This window comes from Perissodus microlepis, chromosome 19 (genome assembly GCF_051167445.1).
Source record: "Perissodus microlepis isolate ML-2025 ecotype Zambia chromosome 19, ASM5116744v1, whole genome shotgun sequence".
In the NCBI taxonomy this organism is placed as follows: Eukaryota; Metazoa; Chordata; class Actinopteri; order Cichliformes; family Cichlidae; genus Perissodus; species Perissodus microlepis.
The window spans coordinates 4,393,756-4,413,802 of NC_140479.1; the positions used below are offsets into that span (position 1 = coordinate 4,393,756).

At 38.0% G+C, this 20,047-nt stretch overlaps 1 protein-coding gene across 1 annotated transcript in view; it reads right to left on the reverse strand.

Annotated features, from left to right (window-relative positions):
- Positions 1–11,788: 11,788 nt before the first annotated feature.
- Positions 11,789–20,047, reverse strand: part of prkd1 (protein kinase D1) — an 82,654-nt gene continuing 74,395 nt past the window's right edge. Inside the window, exon 21 of the mRNA XM_084914032.1 lies at positions 11,789–19,395. Within this exon, the coding sequence (XP_084770158.1) occupies positions 19,165–19,395 (231 nt within the window). The 3' untranslated portion in view covers positions 11,789–19,164. The remainder of the gene's footprint in view (positions 19,396–20,047) is intronic.

A 20,047-nucleotide genomic window follows, 5' to 3' on the forward strand; every position in this document is an offset into this window, starting at 1 on the left:
CTACACGCACCCTAACTTTCAAATGTAGAAGAAAATAGTGGGATGTTGGTGGGAGTCTTTCTGTTGCCACATCTGGATCCAAGACGTTTGTGAAGAAATCTTTAATATATCACATATATTAATGTTTATAAAATGGGGCATATAATCTCGATAGTCTCAGGAAAATATCATAAACTAAGGTCAGAATTGTGACATGTTGCCACTGCCTTAACAGAGGTGTTGGATTTCTCATGTTTCTGTATTTTTTTTTTTATTGTTTGAAATTTGAATGTTGTTAAAATGCATGAAGAAAACGGCTGGATGGATACATAGATGAAATAAATAGCAAAGATTATCATGCATCTGTCAGCTCAAAATATTATCTGTTGTGTACTTGTGCTGAAGATTGTCTGGAAACATTAACCAGAAATGAAAACATATATGGAAAAAAAATCAGCACTGTCTCACTTTATTATGTGTCCATGTGTTGGGGGAAGAGTTTGCCTTTCAGCGTGTCGTATCATGCCTTGTTCCTGTTTATTTTCAGTATGTGCATCAGGTAATTTTCTTTGTCTCTGAGTATCAGTCAATAATGTCTCATCTCATCTCGATGAAACAATAAACATCTGAGAGGAGAAGCAGGCACTCTGAGAGGAAAAATGAGTTGATGGTGGGGTGATAATTGTGAGGCTCAGTTCATTTGTTTTTATTCTTCTGTTGTCTTTGCTTGTGCTGTGTGTAATCAACATGTGAGCGAGTATAGCGGACAGATGGATGGATGAGGGAAAGATGGAGGGATGGATAGAGTGAGGGAGGGGTGTTCATGTTGTCTAGTCTCATTTTGTTTCCTAACAGACACAACTAAATCAATTTGACGTGGGAAAACTGTTGTATTTGTATGTCGTCACTGGGTGATGCTGCTGGTGCCAACAGAGAGAGGCTGAATGAAGGAGTTACTACGGCAACAAACCCATCATCCCTCTGTCTGCCAGATCGAGAGAGAGAGAGACAGAGAGAGAATAGACAAATGCAAGGAGCTGGAGAGTCAGAGAGAGAGAGAAAGAAAAGTGAAAGACGGTGATCAGATGAAGAGGAGGGAGTGAATAAAAGAGTGAAAGATGAAGACAAAGAGACAGTGGAAGAGAAAAATTGTGCGAGACAGTAGCGGAATAAAAAACAGAGAAATGAAGAGGCTGAAAGGTGCTGAAAACTGAGATAAAGAGCCAGAGAGAGAACAGTTCTCTCCTGTTTCTCTCTTCCTTTGTATTGCAAATGTTTGTTACATATTTTGCAAGGAAAAAAGAGGCAAGAAAACAATAAAAGTGCTATTGCAGCTACATTTAAAAAGTGTTTTAATTCATGGATTATTCATGCTTTACAAAAACACACAGATCTATTGAAGATACTGAGATTTTATAATTCTAATTTAAAAAAAATAAGATGTCTTGGATCTAAGTAGCATAATTTAGTGACCTCCACAAAGGTTTGAGTCAGGGTGACCAGCCAGGTAAACGCTGACAATAAACATTCAAGCCTTGAGTTTACTATTGCAGATCTAACTGAAACAAATGAAACATCAGCTATAGTATATGAGGCCACCCTGAAGCATCTGAAGTATTTGGAAGCACAATTCACAACTTGAAATCTGTAAATCTAAAAAAGGGAATCATCAATAATGCAGAATTGTAAATGTAAATGCATTTTTCTGCATTTTTTTGGGGGGGGGGGGGGGGGGGATTTTTTGGTGTGAGGTGGAATTTGCTCAGACAACTGGTGTAGTAAGTCTCAGGACATGAGTGTGTGGTTGTCAAACATACACATAAATTAAAAGTATACTGTACAGGTGACCATTCTCTAGCCACCTAGCTGTTCCTCTGTGTTTGAGACTTGTAAGTGTGCACTAGGCATTGTTGAGATTTGGGAAGTGTGCATCTTTTTCTTCCCATTAAATATTCAAATGTTTATTTTTTAAAACAAAATAGAGCTATTATATAATGAAACATGACTGTAAATTATCCACAATATGGCTAACATTTAACCACAAATAATCTGCAGTCAACAGTCACCTTATGTTTTAAAAAATGAAAATGTGGACAAATTGTCTCATGTTGTGTGTGCACTTTTTCATCACATTAGATGTGTTTACAACATCAAAGTGCTCAACTCAAGATGTTTAATAGGAGGTTGTCATTTATTTATTTATTTAATTTTTTTTTTTTTTTTTAATTTAAAGTCACACCACAGCATGGTTGTGTATACAGAGCCTGATATTAAACAAAGTGGGCAACTGTGTGAGACTCCCTGGGGTCCTAGAAGCTCTGGGTTCACTGCTTGTCAGTTAGTTTTGGTAATTTGATTAATTGCAAACTTACTGGGGAATTTGCATCTCTTAAGTATTATATTAACAAGGGGGGTCCTGCATTATTAGTTCACCTAGTGATCTTGCATCAGAATCAGATTTGAAGAGCTTTATTAGTTTAGTTTATATTTTACTTGATAAATATGTGGAGTGCAAATTATCATAAAGTAATGACTGAATAGTACTAGATTTAGGGGGACTATTTTGAGCAGCGGACCGATCCACAGTTGTTGTTTTAGTGAGGTGTATGCAGAAACAGCAGATACCGTCATGCTGACAGTCAGTCGGGTTTATATCTCTGATTAGCTGACAAAAAAAAATTAAACCACAGCAGAATAATTAATATCCATGTATTGTTTTATTATTAATGCATTTAAATGTACAGCAAAAGTGTTTGTCTTGTTCTGTTTTCTATGAAGAGAGATCTAAAATAATATATAATAAAGAGGTAAGAGCATGAACGATTGAAGGGAACGAAAAGAGAGTAATGAAGCGAGAAAACGACAGAGAGCGAGGAAGAGACATATGGTGGCTTGTGGTTTGCAGACTTTTCTGCCTGGCGGCGTTGAGCTGACAGCTCGCCTCACCGCTCCGAATAACATGAGAACACAACATGTAAAAATAGAAAGAAAAGGTAGAGACAATAGAACGAGGCAGGAGCGCCAAACTAAAAGCAGCAGCAGCAGCAAATGGAGATGAAAGAGTAGAAAGCGAATGTACGTGCAAGGCTGTGTGTGCAGAATGTAATGTCAGTTAAATGAAGAAGGAAAGGAAAATAAAAGAAAACATACGAATTAGATTCAATTATAAATAAAGGCTAGAATAAAATAAAAATGTAAAAAACACTTGTACAGAAAGCAAGGTTATTTTTACTCAGAAATGTACTCTGAAATATAAACTTTGAATAATTTACAGGAAAAAAAAGAATTTACAGGACATTTTTAATAGCTCAAACTGTAGAGAAATCAAATAAATACAGTTCAGTTCAATTCAGTGGTTTACAATATTATCACTTTAAATACTTAAAGTAATAATTTATTAAATATTTATTATTATTATCATCATTAAATAATGTGCTGCATTTCTTCCCAAATGTAAAGTTTATCCTTGTAAGCAGCTTTGTAACAAAATCTTAAAATAAAGACAAAAAGAAAAATAACCTAAAAAAGCATAATCTGTTAAATAATAATCTAAGAAATGATTATCTATTAAAACATTTTGATATGTTGCAAATAAATACAGATATATGGTGTTTATCTATACGATTTATTAAAAAGAAGGAAATATTTTATTATTTTTATATATTTATATACATATATATTTTGCAAATTAATTATAAATGTGGTGTGTACCAGTCTCTGCTAAATTAAATACAATATTAATAAAATAAGATTTGAGAAAACACACACACACAAATAAACTTTTACACAAATAATAATTATTCCTAAAATATATTTTCTATTTCACCATTGTAAATAATTTAAACCTTTCTTTCATAATAAAACAATAATAAATAATAAACATGCATTTTTCTTTTGATTAACAAAATTTTATTCCTTGTTTAAACCTTCCTGAGTTTTTGAATTCCCTGTAATGCACTGTACATATAGAATCATCGATGACGAGCTACATGTAGCTTTCTTTCTGATTTGGTTGCCATCTCAGCAGGCAAATATTTAACACAGAGAGCCACAGCACAAAGAATGTGGAGAACGGACTGAAGGTTCTTTCTGCTGCAAGAAACAAATCGGCAGACAGAAAACAGAAGCAGAAGGGACTGAATGAGCAAGAGAAGGACAGAGAAATTCAGTTCAGTGTAAAGACTATTTCAGTGAATTTAGTAACACTTATAATACACCGTGTGATCATACAGGTCCATTTGATTTCCTAATATAATTGGTCTTGCTGATCACAATATTAACAGGTTGGGTGTAATTATTTTTTCAACTGTCTGATGTTTTTCATAGTTTTTCATCATCCAGTTTTTATTTATTTACTTTGAGATTTAAGAACAACCAAGCCTACAACACTGTGTGACTATGGTGGATATAGATTCTGATACCTTGATTTCTTTTTTATTTAAATGAAATAAACAAACTAAAAAAGCTTTAAAAAATCAAATTAGTCCCTAAAAAACAACATGTGAAAATAGAATGATACAAACCACTTCTTTTAACATGATTATGCGATTACACTTATTTTTTTGACATTTCTTTTAGAATAAAAAACATTTTCGTTGTTAAACAGTTTACATATATAGTGAGATATATTTATATAAATTTAGCAGTTTATAAATATATATAATATGAATCTTTTAAATAAAAAACACTTAATAGATATAAACCTAGAAGCAGACAACATGACATCAGAAAAAAAGAGTTTTAAGTAAATTCACTAATGCAAGGCAGTTTGAATCATCTCAAACCACACAATCAATAAAAAAAAGTTTACACACACACACACACACACACACATATATATTTATATAAACAAAGTGAACGGAAGTTCAACCTGATTGACTTGTTTGGCTTAGAAAATCTATGTTTGTTACACAAGATGTGATTTAATATGGTTCAGTGTTGGAAATTAATACTAACTACTACTGGACTTTACTTTGAGATTTTGAGAATGAAATCCAAACACAGACACACACACACACGCACTCTTTCTGAAGACAAAGAGGATTCAGACATCAAGTAAGGAATTCAGTTCTGTTTTCCTGCAGCTGCTTTTACTCGCCTCATTGACACACATGTGACAGCTTTCAATGTGTGTGTGTGTGTGTGTGTGTGTGTGTGTGTGCAGGGAGAGAGAGCGAGAGAGTAGAATCATGAAGCCTAGCTATCAACGGATGTTTTGCTGCATTAAAAATAAAAAACAAAGTCACAAAACCCTAAAAAACAGAAACCAAACTGAACCACATGTGGGCTGTTTGCACTTCACTCTCAAGCTAAAATCCACAAGTCTCAAGGTTTGCTTGTTGGTCATTTTCAAGTAAACTTTCAGCCTGATGACTGTCGTTTTTCTTTAATTGCTCACAGACTCTCAAAAATAATTCAGTTTTTTGTCTTAAACACGCCTCCCTCTCTCCCACTCTCTCTCTCTGTCCCTGTGTTTTTTTAATTGGCATATAGGGAGGCTTGTTTGTTTTTGTTGTCTGCTGTTTCTTAAATGTGTGTGTTCGTGTTCATGTGGCCCCCAGTGTCCCAACAAGCACCGCGGTAGGTGTTGGGAGGCGCTTTCGGCGGCAACAACAAAACAACACAGAAAACACACGCAGGAATACACACAGCAAAATACATAACAAACACATAGACATAGACAGACACACACCGCTCAGACACAAAAACCTGTTAAAACACACGAAAGCATAAAACACACAAACACACACACACACACACACACACAAATGTGCACATCCTCACAGAAACACTGAAAAACACATAAACAGTAAATGGAGACAGTGACACGCACACACACACAAACGCACACACTTCTGTTGCCTCTCATGGGGCGCCATCTTGTGGCGATAGAAGAACCAACAGACACTTGTAGAAAGGCTTTTTGTGAAAATGCAAATGTGCCACTTTGAAAATACAAAAAGGAGAAGAAATTCAAACTTTAATCGTTAGAAGGATTCTGATACATTTTGTAACACATAAAGATTATTAAATACAACACACTATTGGATAAATCTTTATATATGAGAACTGTTTTAATTTTTGTTTGAAAAACATTTGACATTTAAAAATCCTCAAATTAAACACTTTATGCAGATATTTGACAAAGAAAAATACAATTTCATATTTTTGAAGCTGCAAACTAAATTAATTCATGATGTTACTGCTGTAAACATTGTCTCAGAAAAATATCATTATTTATGACATGTGTTACTAGTTAGTTTTGTTATGTGTTTTTGCATTTATGTATTGCTTTTTTCAGAGTATTGCAGCATAGCTAAGGTAAGATGGGGAGTTGTGTGCTTTGTCTGTTTGTAAGACAGTTTTAAACTGAATAAGATTAAAGTTTCATTTGTAACAGTGATATGTAAAATAACATATTTTTCACATTTTTCACTGTAAAACATGTACAAACTTTGTGTACATAAAGATAGACACACTACTTCTCATATATATACATTCAGCTGGTAGACAAAGGATTGAAAGTCAGTTACAAATAGAAATATATTCATTAATCAGTGTTAAACCAGTGTTTAACATGTATCTATGTTCACATCTTTAAGCTGCTCCTTCTGTGAGATAAGGCTTTATGTTTGTGTGTTTTTCATTGTCCCATTCCTCTGAAGACACTAACTCAGTAGCACCATTAGCAATTTTTCTCCAAACAGCAAAAATGCTCCCATGGACTTGTGGATAAACCAATCAGAATTTGGTGTTCACAAGGGACAGTAATTTCATTGCAGATAACTCAATAATTCATGTATAAATTGTGACAAAAAGCCATGCAAATATGTAATAGGATTAAATTATAATGACCTATTATTTCCAAAAGTTCAAAGATCACACATTTTGTATCATAAACATTTTATATCACTTTCACATCTCTGTGAATATCCTTCTTATATGCTCAGACACTGAATATGTTCCCACTATGAAACTATTGTGTGCTTCTGTGCTGCTGGACTGAAGTTGTGTCTAAGCAACTTTAAAGTATGTCTAAACGTTGGTTACTGGCCTGGTAGCCTGGCTGCCCCTGGGAGGGTCCGGGACGGGCGTGGAGGCTTAGGGGTCTGGGGGTGCTCCGCCCACCGGTCTGGGGTGCTGGCCGGGCCTTGGGGGCTTGGGTCCTGGCTGTTGTGTCGCCGGAGCAGTGGGCGGGTAGGTGCAGGGGGGCTCAGCCCCAGTGCAGGGGACCTCTGGTGCATCGGCCCAACTAGGGGGCTCTCTAACTGGTGGGGAGGTTGTTATATCTTTGCAGGTGGTCTCCTCACTACAGGAGCTCACTCTGCAGGTGGGGGGAGAGATATAGGAGAGGGGGAGAATGAACTCAACCTGGGTGTCTATTGTCTTGTGTAGTTTGGGAGATGATTGGATGATGGGGTGGGTGCAGTTTTCTCTGGGGTGGAGTCGGGTGGGCTGCCCCGGACTCTGTGGGGCTGGGCGGTGCTGCTGCTGCGGGCCCCGGTCCGGATGGGCCTGGGCCCCCTTGCCCTGGTGGGTTCCAGAGCGTGGGGGTGCCTACTGGGGTCAGCGGGGGAGCTGGCCCCAGGGAGGGGCCGCTTGCCCCTCCCTTTCTTCCCTCCCCATCCTCAGTTGCCTCCCTATTCCCGCTCTACCACACCCACCCACACACGCAGGGCTTGGGGTGCAGGTATGTCACCAGGGTGCAGGGGAGGCACTCCCCCTCTGTCCCCTTCTGGCCGCCTGTGCCTCAATTTTATTCTGCAACCTAGACATCCACATTACTCACACTCTCACATAACACATACATATAGGGCCTTGGGGGTGGGCACGTTTTACAGCATCCAGAGGATGGTCGTTGTACTCCAACCCACCTCTGGCACTGGTGCCCTACCCTCAATTTTAAATGCATTTAGACACTAAGGGTTTTCGGGAGGAGCCGTGCTGCTCTCTGAGAGGAAGCTAGTACCATGCTCTCCTGAGTTTTAAATGCACTTTAGAACAGCACACAGCAACACTACATATGAGCGGGCGTAGGGAGGTTTGAGGTCTTCACTCACCCCGGTTCTGTTAGCCGTCAGGGCTGGGGGGCTGGGAGGAGGTGCTGGCCGTCAGACTGGGGTCTGGGATGCGGGGCCTCCCTGCTACTGCAGATAAGGAGGTGGTCCGCTTGCCTCCACCCCAGAGAGAAGGGTTACATCTCCTGGGTCTAGGTGCGGCTTGCCCCTCTGGGGGTGGGGGTACCTGGACCTGGGATATAGAGTATGTTTGGGGAGTGCGACTGTCTGTGCAGTGTCTATTTGTGTCTGTCTACACGTTGGGTGAGTGCCGAGTATTTGGTTGTGCATATGGGGGTGGGAATGCACGTCTGTGTCCGCGTGTGCCTGTTTGTCTGTGTCTATATGTCAGGTTGGGTCTTAGACTCAACCTCTCTGGGTACATCTCAGGCCCTCTAAAGTACGGAGGCCTATCTCCCCTCACCACACTCCCTGCCGGTGGCTGATGCCCTCAGACGTTGGTGTGTTGGTGGTCCTTGTCGTCTGGGGCTGGGCGCTCATGCATGTACCGGCTCACTCCTGGTGGCCGATTGGCGGGGCCGGGCGCCTGTGGCCCGGCTGGGCTCCTTCCGGGGGGTGGGATGCCCTCAGGCCTCTGGCCTCTGGGCCTGAAGCTCGGTCCTCTCTGGCACAGCTGGCTGCCGGCAGAGCCCGCGGGCACGCCACTGCAACCCCCTCTGGCCTCTGCTCCGTAGCTGCGGGGTGACCTCTCCTTTGGGGCTCTACTCAGCTCTTCCCAGGAGGGTGGCACGATTCCCCCCCCTTTGGTGGTCCTCCTCGGGTCCTTGTACTCTGGGGCCTCTGGATATCTGGGGCCTGGATCTCCTCCATACCTGCTTCATACCCTGGTGGACGGGGCTATGGCTCCCCACACTCCCTAGCAGATCGTTACATGGAGAAACCTTTGGAATACAAGCATGCTGATCCACACAGGTATGCACACAGGTGTACACACGGGTGTTCACAGACGCGGACTACACCTTTCTTGGCTGCTGCCTCAAAGCACATTGTGCGCTGTCTATCTTGCGTGCTGCACAATATCGTTTATTATTTAGTATCTACTGTTATCTACTGCTAGCTAGTTTATTGTGATGGTGCTGTTTTTATTATGTTGCTCTTTGTTGTTTGCTTTCTCTTCTGTTTTTTTTCTCCATACAGGTGATCCAGGTGTTTTGTTTGTTTGTTTGTTTGTTTTTTCCTTTCTTCCCCCCCCTTCTCACCGTCTCTTCTCCCCTTTGGTTTTCTTTCTCTCCCTCTCTTTCTTTCATTCTTTCTCCCTGTCCTATCCCCCAGTCATGTCTGTCCCGTTTGTAGCAACCGAAAATAAAATAAATTCATAATTATAATAAAGGTCAATCAAATGGACCAATATGGCAAGGCCATGATGATCCACTTGGTCAAATAAATCCGCTTGGAATCTTTCTTGGCCTTAAGACAACAATTCTGATGGCTAAAGATCCAAACGGGACACAAAAAAAAAAAAAAAAAAAAAAAAAGTATGTCTAAGCATATTTTCTTGGTTCTTTGCAGCAACATACATGCATTTGAGGCACTCAAGTTGTTGTATCAAAATCAGCTTTAATTGTGAAGTGTGTGAATTCATCTAAGGAATGTGTTTATTTCTCATGTATCTGTCTGAGAACTTACACAAAGACATAGAGCATCAGAAGAAAAAAGGCTTCACAAAGTCAGGTCTAACCACAAATCAAATGGGTGCTTCATTGTCTGGGCACCAAATGAGAGCTTCTGCCCCTTGACCTTCACATCAGATGATTGTCCACATCCACAAAAATAAGTAATACTGTGTTTTAATGTAATAAATTACTGGCATTTGTAAAAGTACATATAGTACTAATACTAGCATTTAGAGTATTTTATTAGTGCCTGTTACTACTAATAGATGTTGCAGTAAGGGTGTCAACAGCATGTACAGTACAGTGTATTTACACCATGGTAGTTACAATAGCTGTAATGGGACAATATTAACATGACCCTTTCAAATCACTTTTAAAGTACTCTACAAGAGTACTACTGTAGGTACTGGGTTACCTTGTTATATTATTATTTGTCTCTGGCATCATCAATAGCATCATTTGACTGGTTTGGCACCATCAGCAAGTAAAACAGTTCCTAACAGCAGCGGCAGCAGCAGGACTACTCTTGCTGCTGCTCTATTCTACATTTCCACTGTGTTTCTACTTCAGGCAGAATAAAATAGATTTAATGTTTTTTATTTCTATTTTAAAATGTACGTTACAAATTAAAATGGATTTTCATGCCACAATCCTGTCAGTACTCTTGACTTCTGGTTTCTCCTCTCTGTGTCAGACAGAGGGATTACTTGGTGTCAGTGTTGTTGACCCTCTCAACTTGTCTCTCTAAAAAGCTGTTTCCTCCTCGTACCCCTTATGCCTCCCCGAGGCCTCATTTCTGCCACCAGCCATTACCATCAAACTCAGAAAACAGGGAAAAAAACCAGGAGGCTTCAAAACGTCTGCTGACAGGGCGCTCTAGTTCGGCAGCCTCTTATGCTTCATCCAGCATAAGTGTGGAAAAGGCAAAATAAGGAATATTTGAGCATTGTCTAATCATAATCAAAAATAAAAACAATGTTGTGAAAAGTTATATAAAGAGTAGTTAATACTTAGCATCTATATGCTTAGCAGAACAGCTGGAAGTAGGAGGAAGCTCCTAGCTTTGGAAATTATTTCTGCAACTCTACAAGTTTGTTGCTACACAACTATGACTGATTGTTTTCCAGTCAGTCTGGAAATTAGAAATTAGATTTTTATCAATGTGTTTTATCAAATACTTTCAGAGGAGCCACAGTATCCAGGAGGATGTAACATTTTTAACATCTGCCTCTGTGTGAGAAGAGTTTAGGTAGCTGCCCTCCATTGTGATTAAACAGTAGATGAATCACTTCCTTAAACCTAGTAGCAGCGCTCTATACAACATGCCACATTCACACAAGCATTAACTTGCCTTGAGGCGACTTTTGTTGTGATTTGGCGCTATATAAATAAAATTGAATTGAATTGAATTAAATTGAACTTCTATGCTTTTAACTGCTTACCATTCCTACTCCCATGGATGCATCAAAGAACTTGGGATATTTGGCATGCAGACTGGGGGAGCCAGGGATCAAACCACTAATCTGCTGATCAGTAGATGACCTGCTCCACCTCCTGAGCTACGCAAGTCTTCTGGCAACATCACATCTCCCATAACTGTGGTTTTCTGCTTGATGACAACCACTATGTCTGGTTGGTTGGTGAATCCCTCAGGGCCATAGCCCTGTTGTTCCAGCCATATTTGGCTGTATCTCCCATCAAGAACTGGGGACTTCTAACTCATATGCGGCAAAGATGTTCTCATACAGGATCCTAACCACTTGGTTGTAACTCTCAGTTTATGCTTTTACAGCTTGCAACTGAGATCCTGCTACCATGTGCCAGACCTTGGGTTCATTGCATAACGTAGTAGAAACCACTAATGATGATGAAATGTGAGATTTAGGTAATCCCAGAAACTAAATGGAACCTAATATACACATAAAATCCAATTGCCTTTGTATTTAACCTTAAATTTTCATTTGTACAAACTCATACATTATGGCATTTGCCATCCTTACGTATTGGTCATAAAAATCTCATCCAATGATTGACTTGTAGAAATGTTAGTTGGCTATCTGAAGCAGAATATATTTGGATTTGAGTTAATGAAAAAAAAAAACTCAACACACTACCAAGAAGATTTTAAAATATCTTTATTTGAACATGGTCCGAAAAAATACATCTTTAAAGTTTCTGTAGATAGCAAATGCTTTGTGAGCACTTCAGGCAGGCTGTTCAGAGCGCAGACAGCAAAGGGATGAAGCCATACAGCATCAGGAAACAGCTGAACGTTCTGCACATTGACAGACACTTCAACAGCTCAAAGCGAAACACATTCAGAGAAAACCTTTAGACCTTCTTCTACTAATACATTTCATGTTTTCTGACCAACAGGCCAGGCAATAGTTCTTCATTATATTTTAATATAACTACACTTCATCCAATATCCACTGCTGGTGAATATCAAAATCTTCAGTGATTGTTCATAAAATGAAAATAAGCTAGTTAAGTAGATTGTACTAAAAGTAGACAGTTTATGTAAAGTCAGGTAAAGTATATACTCGTGTTTGTTCTCACTGAGTTAGATAATAATGGATAGGGATCTTATTTCGGTCTGTAATACAAAGCTGAAGCACAGCAATGACTAACTTAGCTTAGCAGAACGCAGGAGCAAACAGCTAGCATATCTTTGTGGAATGGTTGAAAAAACAAAACAATGAATTCTCACATCATATACATTTTTTTAAATCCACAAAAATACTACAGTGTAAAAACATGAATTTGTCTTTTTTTTCTCCAAGCATTATATGTGGTAATATTAACTACAGATATATCAGTCTGTCCAATTAATTCAATTCAATTCAATTCAATTTTATTTATATAGCGCCAAATCACAACAAAAGTCGCCTCAAGGCGCTTCATATTAGGAATCATAATTAGGAAGCATAAACTGGTTTCACCTGATCTGGTGCAAATGAAAGTGTTAACAGGTGCTCTGGAGAGCCAACAACAAGACAACCTCCAAAAGGGGAATTGTTTTGCAGATGGCGGCCGCACACCATTCACATCTTCTTATCCCTCCTGACTGATTTTTCTCCTGTTTTGCTTTTTTCTAGTGTCCTTGTCACTGCCGGTACCATGAGACAGTACCTGCAGCCCATACAAGTATTTCTGTGTCTCCCAGCACAGTCTTAAGTTTGTGAAATGGCACATCTACTGCAACACTAGATTTGCCATTCCACAAAAAGAGCTGGAAAGGGCCACAGGGGCCATGAACACTATTAAGCCATATTACAAGGCAAGTCGGATCAGTAAATGATTTCAATTTTAAACTTGGATTTTTGGTGTTATTTTAAATCCAGCCCTAAATGAGTTGATGATTTTGATTTCCTATGATTTTCCCGTTGTTCTCAACAAATTACGTTATATATCTGTAAGAATTACTTACTGATAGTAAGAATCAGTAATTAAGATCCATGCGATCACTGATTTAAGTGTTTCTTTAATTTGTTCAAGCACTGAAAACACTAGCAATAAAAGATTTTTGGATTCTGTAACATGAAAACTAACAGTTTTATTTTTTAAACCAAGTTAAACTTCTGAAATTCCCAGAGACACAAGTACAAATATCTAATATCTAATTTCTGAGAAAGGCTTAATACCTGTAAGAAAATCATCAGGTTTAACAGTCTTTGCTTTCTGTATCAAACTTTCGCTTAGTTAAAAAGTGTACATAACCTAGAGCTCTACTTCTGCTTGCAGTCATCTACAGATTCTTCACAATAAAACATGTACAATGGTTTAAGCATGTTATAAACAAAATACTTAATTGAATGCTTTATAAGTCAACCCTTTACAGAGACAAGACACAAGACACTTAACATTTCAATTCCAGTTAAAGCTGGAATGCCAATTTTGGAGTGTACAGAAGTTTGATCTGTATGAAAGAGGCACAAAGAAGATGATGCCATAGAGTCTTGAGAGAAACAGCCCTTATGTTTAAGATCAATGGCAGTATCATGATATAAAAAAACCCAATGCATACTGTTCTCCTTTGTTTCTGTATGGGACAGGTTAAAATAACCGGTGTTCAACTTTGCCTTGCTTATCAGTAAACAAGTATCTTGCAGAGCCTGGTAGGAGCCCTCTCCTAAACTATTATTTATTGTCTGGGCAGAACTCAGGCCGATAAACTATAACCTTCTAAAATCAACTTGCAGTAATTGCTGGCCACCATTTTTTCTGCAGGGGAGAAAAACAAATAAAACAACAAAACAAAGCAAAGCAAAACAAAACCAAGCTTAAAAAAAGGTATTGTCATCATTAATTATCGATTATGGAAAAGATTGCCATGGGTGTATGTGTGGACCTGAGAGCTTTGCTTCACTCCCCCAACCTCTCTATCACATGCTCTGCAAACAGTCTTCTGACTGCAGCGATGCATGTCCTACAGAAGGTTAGCTGGTATCCACCATAACCAAGTTAAAAAAAAGGTTCAAGTTAGCCACAGCAGCTAATTTTACCACAGGCAACAAGAGCAACACATGTAAGCAGGATCACACCTTTTATTTGGCTTTGACCACATGTTCAACCACCTTACAGAACTGCAGGGACATAGTCAACAAACACTCTGTCCGTGTCCCCCAAACACACATATACTTTGTTCTCTTAGTCTTAGTCCTTAGTTAGATCTTTGCATGTTTGCAGTCATTACTTTTGTAAATAAATTCTCATTAATACATATCCTGGTGTAATTAATGTTGTATAGGAGGATGTTGACCACGGCTGGTATACACAATTCTCAAATCCCTCATCGTTATCGTGACTATTCAGATATAACTTTAAATGTAATTTTAAATTTAATTATTAACCAGTTTCAAATAAGTAATTTAGTATATTTCGTGGGTCTGATAAATTAATAACTTTTCTTGATTTGATTATTTTACTCATTCATTAAAGTCCAAAAATTAATGGTTAATCAATTGAGAAGAGGTTAGTTGTTTTATCAATGTATGTTCATTTGAAGGTGGTGTCTCAAACAAGTAAATTCCTTTTCAGGGATGAATTCTGAGGTACAGCGATAACGTTGGTTGCTGCTAACCTCTACACTACAATAACAATAGATAGTTATTTCAGTACAGTGGCACAAACCACCTTGCGCACAAAGGGCTTGTTCTGTAAACAGTTGGTAGTAGCGATAGTACCCATGTACCACAGTTGCTCTCTCCTGAATTCTGAAAGCTGAAAGATGTCCAACATATCCATCCTTACAGACTAAGCTGATCACAAGCGACTGGTCCCTCATCGAATATGTGAGTATGGAAATGCCTTTCCGAAGTGACTGAATGGCAAGATTGAGTATTTAAACCCAGGAAGAGTGGTTGATGTAAAAACATCAAGTTAAGGTAATTTTTTTTACTTGCTGGTGTGAATATTAATAAGCTGGATAAATGCAAACTTGTCCTAATTTTATGGAGTATTTATTTAGTATGGGATCAAGAGAACAGCAGCATTTTTAACTAACAAATATCCAGATGTTTTGGCTGGATGACATTCTGCTGTTTCAGCTAAATAAGTTATTGCCAGATGACCCAGAGCGACCTGCACTGATGAAGATGATAAGGAGCTTCATGGATCTGAGGAAGTGCTTCAAAAAGTAGAAGGAAACAAAAGTAGAAGGAAACAATTATGCTACAAAGGTAGCTTTTTAATTCCTTTGGCTTGACTTTCTACTAGGAAGAACTGAAATGGGAAGTGGAGGTGGCTAGGAGAGGAGATACGAGGATTGAGGCCGAACTGGGTGCCTGAGTTAAGCAAACTGGTGACAAAACTGCTTTAATGACTGTGGAGGGTCCGTTGAGAGAAATTTTGAATGAGAAGTACAACACACTGGTACTTCAAAAAGGTCGTCGTATGAACAGGATCTCTGACACATTGTCAACAAAATCTTGTCCTTGGCCTCTGGAAGATACACAATATCTTTCGCACCTGATTCAAAGTATGCTCCGCACATGTCTTATCCTCTGCTAGTAATTTAGTTAATAAACAGAGATAGGAAATGGAATCTTGACACAGGGACTGGCTTGTGTTTTGTCCATAAGATGGTATAAGCCTTTAATCCTCAGTCTTAAAAAAGTTTCTACATACAAGTATTTTTGGATAAATTGGTATTTGCTAAGTATTAACATATAGCATATTACCAGGAATGCATCAGCTCCAGTCTCTCAACTGTATAGAAAGAAGACATGAAACCTGCTGATTAAAGCTTTATTCAAATTCCAAAATTTTAAATATTATTTTATTTTCATATGTTTACTAGTAAGCAAGGCAGAGGTGGACAGTCAACACCATAAACAGGGAGATGAAAACTAGTTTGCGTGTTATTTTCTATGAATGTTTCAAAAAGATTCAGAAGGTTAACTAAATGTTGAGCTAAAGATGGAGCATTTCCTGAAAAGCTTAGGTGAAAACATGGCCTTGATGTTGTCCCTTACAAAATCAAAAGAGCATGTATTTGGGTCCTAGATTGTGCTGAGACACTAACATTTATACTGTTTACAGAAGGCAAAACATAGCATTCAAGTGAACTTCCTGTCAAACTAGACCAGACACATCACCTTGTATCTCATCTTATAGGAAAAGAAAGAAAACCACAGCAATGCAAATGTATCAAAGTAATCATATATTCCCATTTGAATTAGATATTTGTGGCTCCACTGTTAAAAAAAAATACTGACACATTAAAACATTTATCTTGTTGTTTTTGGTATGTCACTGGCAGTGTGTTTTTAGCAACTGAGGATTTTCATTCCAAAATGCTACATATCCATTTTTTGGAAAACATGGGGAAAGTAAAAACGTCTCAAATCATAGTAAATTACTTTTCACTGAGCAGTCACTTTATCTGTAAATGACTTAATGACAGTACCTTGGATATCTCTTTTTGGAATGAAACCCGAACTCGTGACTTTTCATTGCTACAAAGGAAAATTAGGAATTATGTTTCAGTTGTGAAGATCAACTGTCCTTCTACTTTGTGTTTATCAAACAGAAGACACACGTTACCTTAAATAATTTTACATGACGAGCAAAAGAAAAGACTTTTGTCAAGGTTGAAAAAAAATGCTGTTTCCTTTTTTTAAAATCAAGTTTAGAAGTTTTTTTTTATAATGAATAATGTATATACATTTTTAAAGAATTGTAAGGATTTAATCTACACAAGATCCAAAGTGAATACTGATTTACTTTAATCTGACGATATGAGTGTAAACACTTGGTAAGTTTTGATAGTGAATGAGCTCTGTGTTTTGTTTTGGATTTGTTGTGAAGGAAGCCATGGCTTATTTCCACATCTGCAAAATCTTGTGCAAGCTGCAGGAAACTTGTGAATATGTGACAAGCCCTAAATAGCACGTTTCATGTTTGTACAGTATAAATTAAATATTAGTTTATGATCGCCTTCTGACACACTTTCTGATGTGAGATTTTCAGTGATTTAGTATGATTTATGGTGAAAAAAATGTAGTGGTTCCTAACAATTCACATTCATCTTTTTATTTTCTAGTATAACTCATATACGCTACTGTGCAAATTTCCTGAGCCACCCCTCATTTCTTTATATATTGCTTCCAAGGACCCAAACTTGATTGTAATTGGTCTTTTGTTTTTCTCCAGGATTTCTGAAGGAGTTTCAAAGTTTTTCTTTGGACAATGGCTGCTTGTTCACTCATTTTCAGTCCAGTCCAGATCATTTTCAGAAGAATATTCTTTTGTTTGATGAGCCATTTAACAATGACCCACGAATCACAGAAAAGGCATAGACCGTAACACATGAACCGGTGTTGTATCTTCACATTAAACACAACTTAGTACAGAACCAATTTTACACTTTATCCTTAGCACTTTGTTGTCATTTTCCCTATGTCATTAGTTTGTTCTATGAAAATGGCGAAGATTGCACAGGCTTGCAGGCATAAAACAGTACTTGTGCACCAACGAGGCGATTCGTAAAGAAAAATTCACAGAAAACTTGGCAAATCTTGGCATACAGTGTTCAGTGTTCCCTTAAGAAATCGGAGGAAACAGGACATGTGGAGTACAAAAGAAGAAGTGGCAGACCTAAAAACTATCTACAGCAGATCAACAGTATATGAAAGTCATGTCATTAAGAAATAGGAAAAGATCAGTCAGTCAGATGACCCTCTATGAGCAAGCAGTTGGCAACAGTGGGAAGCAAAATCCCAATTTAAATGTATTGCTTCAAAACGTAGTCAAGAGAGAGGTCATCTGTGAAACAAGCTGATTTTGGGCTGCTGTGCATCCTGTGGTTTTTGGGATCTTACCAAAATTTATGAAAATATGGTTGCATCAGATTTTGATGCACCATGCATTATACTTGCCAGTGGCGTCATCATCCAGGACGACAATGATCCTAAACACATAGTCAGTATAGTAAAGCATACTTTGGTAGAAAAAGCCCCACCTGCCATGAATTGGCCTAGCCACAACCCAGACCTCAACATTACTGAAGCAGTGGGCGCACAGGTGTTTTTACCTTACATTCTGTTCCCATTCTGTTTATAATGGGAACAGAATTCTGTTCTATAAATCACTGCACGGATCTGCCATTTTCCAAGCAAAACATAAAGAAATGAGAGATGTCTCAAGATTTCTGCCCAGTACTGTAATTTGTAGCTCTTCATGGAGAAATGACATTTTTGTTTCATAGCAACAAAGTAAGGATGGAACGATTATGTTGTTTTAAATTTATTTTACTACATTTAATAAGGATAAAGATTACAAAGGGAAAAAAATTGCATGAAATAATGATCCAGTAATTACAACAGTGGATCATATATGTCTCCACTGTATATTTCGTGATTATACTATCTTGCATGACGTTAACTTTTTTAAAGTCAAAATTAAGAAGTCATTTGAAAAATTCACACCTCTTAATCAAAAATAAATATTGCCTTAACATAGGATTTTTGTTTTGGTATTCTGGGATAGGGTGAGTTTATCAAGGTGCTTATTCATCTAGGAGATTTAAAAGGAGCAAATGTTGCATTTGTAAATTGTGAGAATAATTCTTTGAAATTAGGAAACAAAAGACTTGTAATTACATAAAAATAATTACAAGATCCTTACATATAACAATAATCTCAAATATATTTGAAAGTTCTGTGCCTTGTAAAGGTAATAAATAGTTTGAGCTTTACAACCCTATTGAAAAAAACTATGGGATAAATAACACAAGGACCTAATTAAATACAAAATTGTTAACTCCTAATTATGCAGTGACTCTAGCATTACAGATGTAAGCAGTTTTAAGAGCCTTATCTTGCAAATACGAAACAAGTACTTGTTAATTAGATTAATTAGAATAAGATTCGTTATGATTTATGGAAGTAAAATAAGGATCTAATATTTTGTAAGTTTTCATTTTGTGCTTTTTTCATTTTGTGATAGTCATTGTTTCTCATGTTGTTTGGAAAATAAGTCTTCTTACTTCCTCATAGTTCACTCACCCTCTCACTGAGGGTCTCCAGCTCTTCCTCCTTTTCCTTGTAACGCTTCATCCCCTGTCCAACTTCACCACAGGGGCTGTTGGTTAGGTGCATGGGGTAGTCTAGGCCGCTGAGCTGGGCGTGATGATGCCATCGCAGGTCATCACTCTCATGGGTGATATAGCGCTCGTTTATCCGAGACTCAAGGTTTCTTAGATCCAGCCACATCTGGTAGTCCTGGCGGAGAAAATGAACACACCCATAGCCTAAATAATTTAATAACACCATTATCTTGTCTTTTGTCTTTTACAAAAAACACAAATAGCTAACATTTTTGAAATCAGATAATGGGTGGCTGGTCGTATTTTCTCATTGTCTGCTTTTGTCTGAAAACTTTGTGGTGAAAGTCTGAAAACCACAAACTTTGGTTGTGGTGACAAATACATAATATATAGATAATTGTGTTCCATTTACTTCTGATTAGTGTCATTCAAAATACTATCATTTATAAGTGTACAAAGCAAGTGTACTTTCAGTTGGGACAGTGGTTAGCACTTTTGCCTTGCAGCAAGGTTTTGGGTTCAAATCCACCATCTAACCAGGGACTTCCTTTATAGAGCTTCCATGTTCTCCTAATGGTTGCCCAGGTTTGCTCCAGTTACTTCAGTTTCCTCAAACAGGCCATAGGCAGTTAGTAAGGTCAGGTTAACTGTTTGTTCCAAAATGCCTGTATTTGGATTTGCATGTGAAAAGTTGTCTGTTTCTCTGTGTTAGCCCTGCAACAGCCTGGCGACCTGTTCAGGGTCCTGTGATCCTGTGATAGTTGGAAGAGAATGAATGGATGGATATATTGTTATCTAGTGACCTCCTAAATCCCCTACTGAATTCC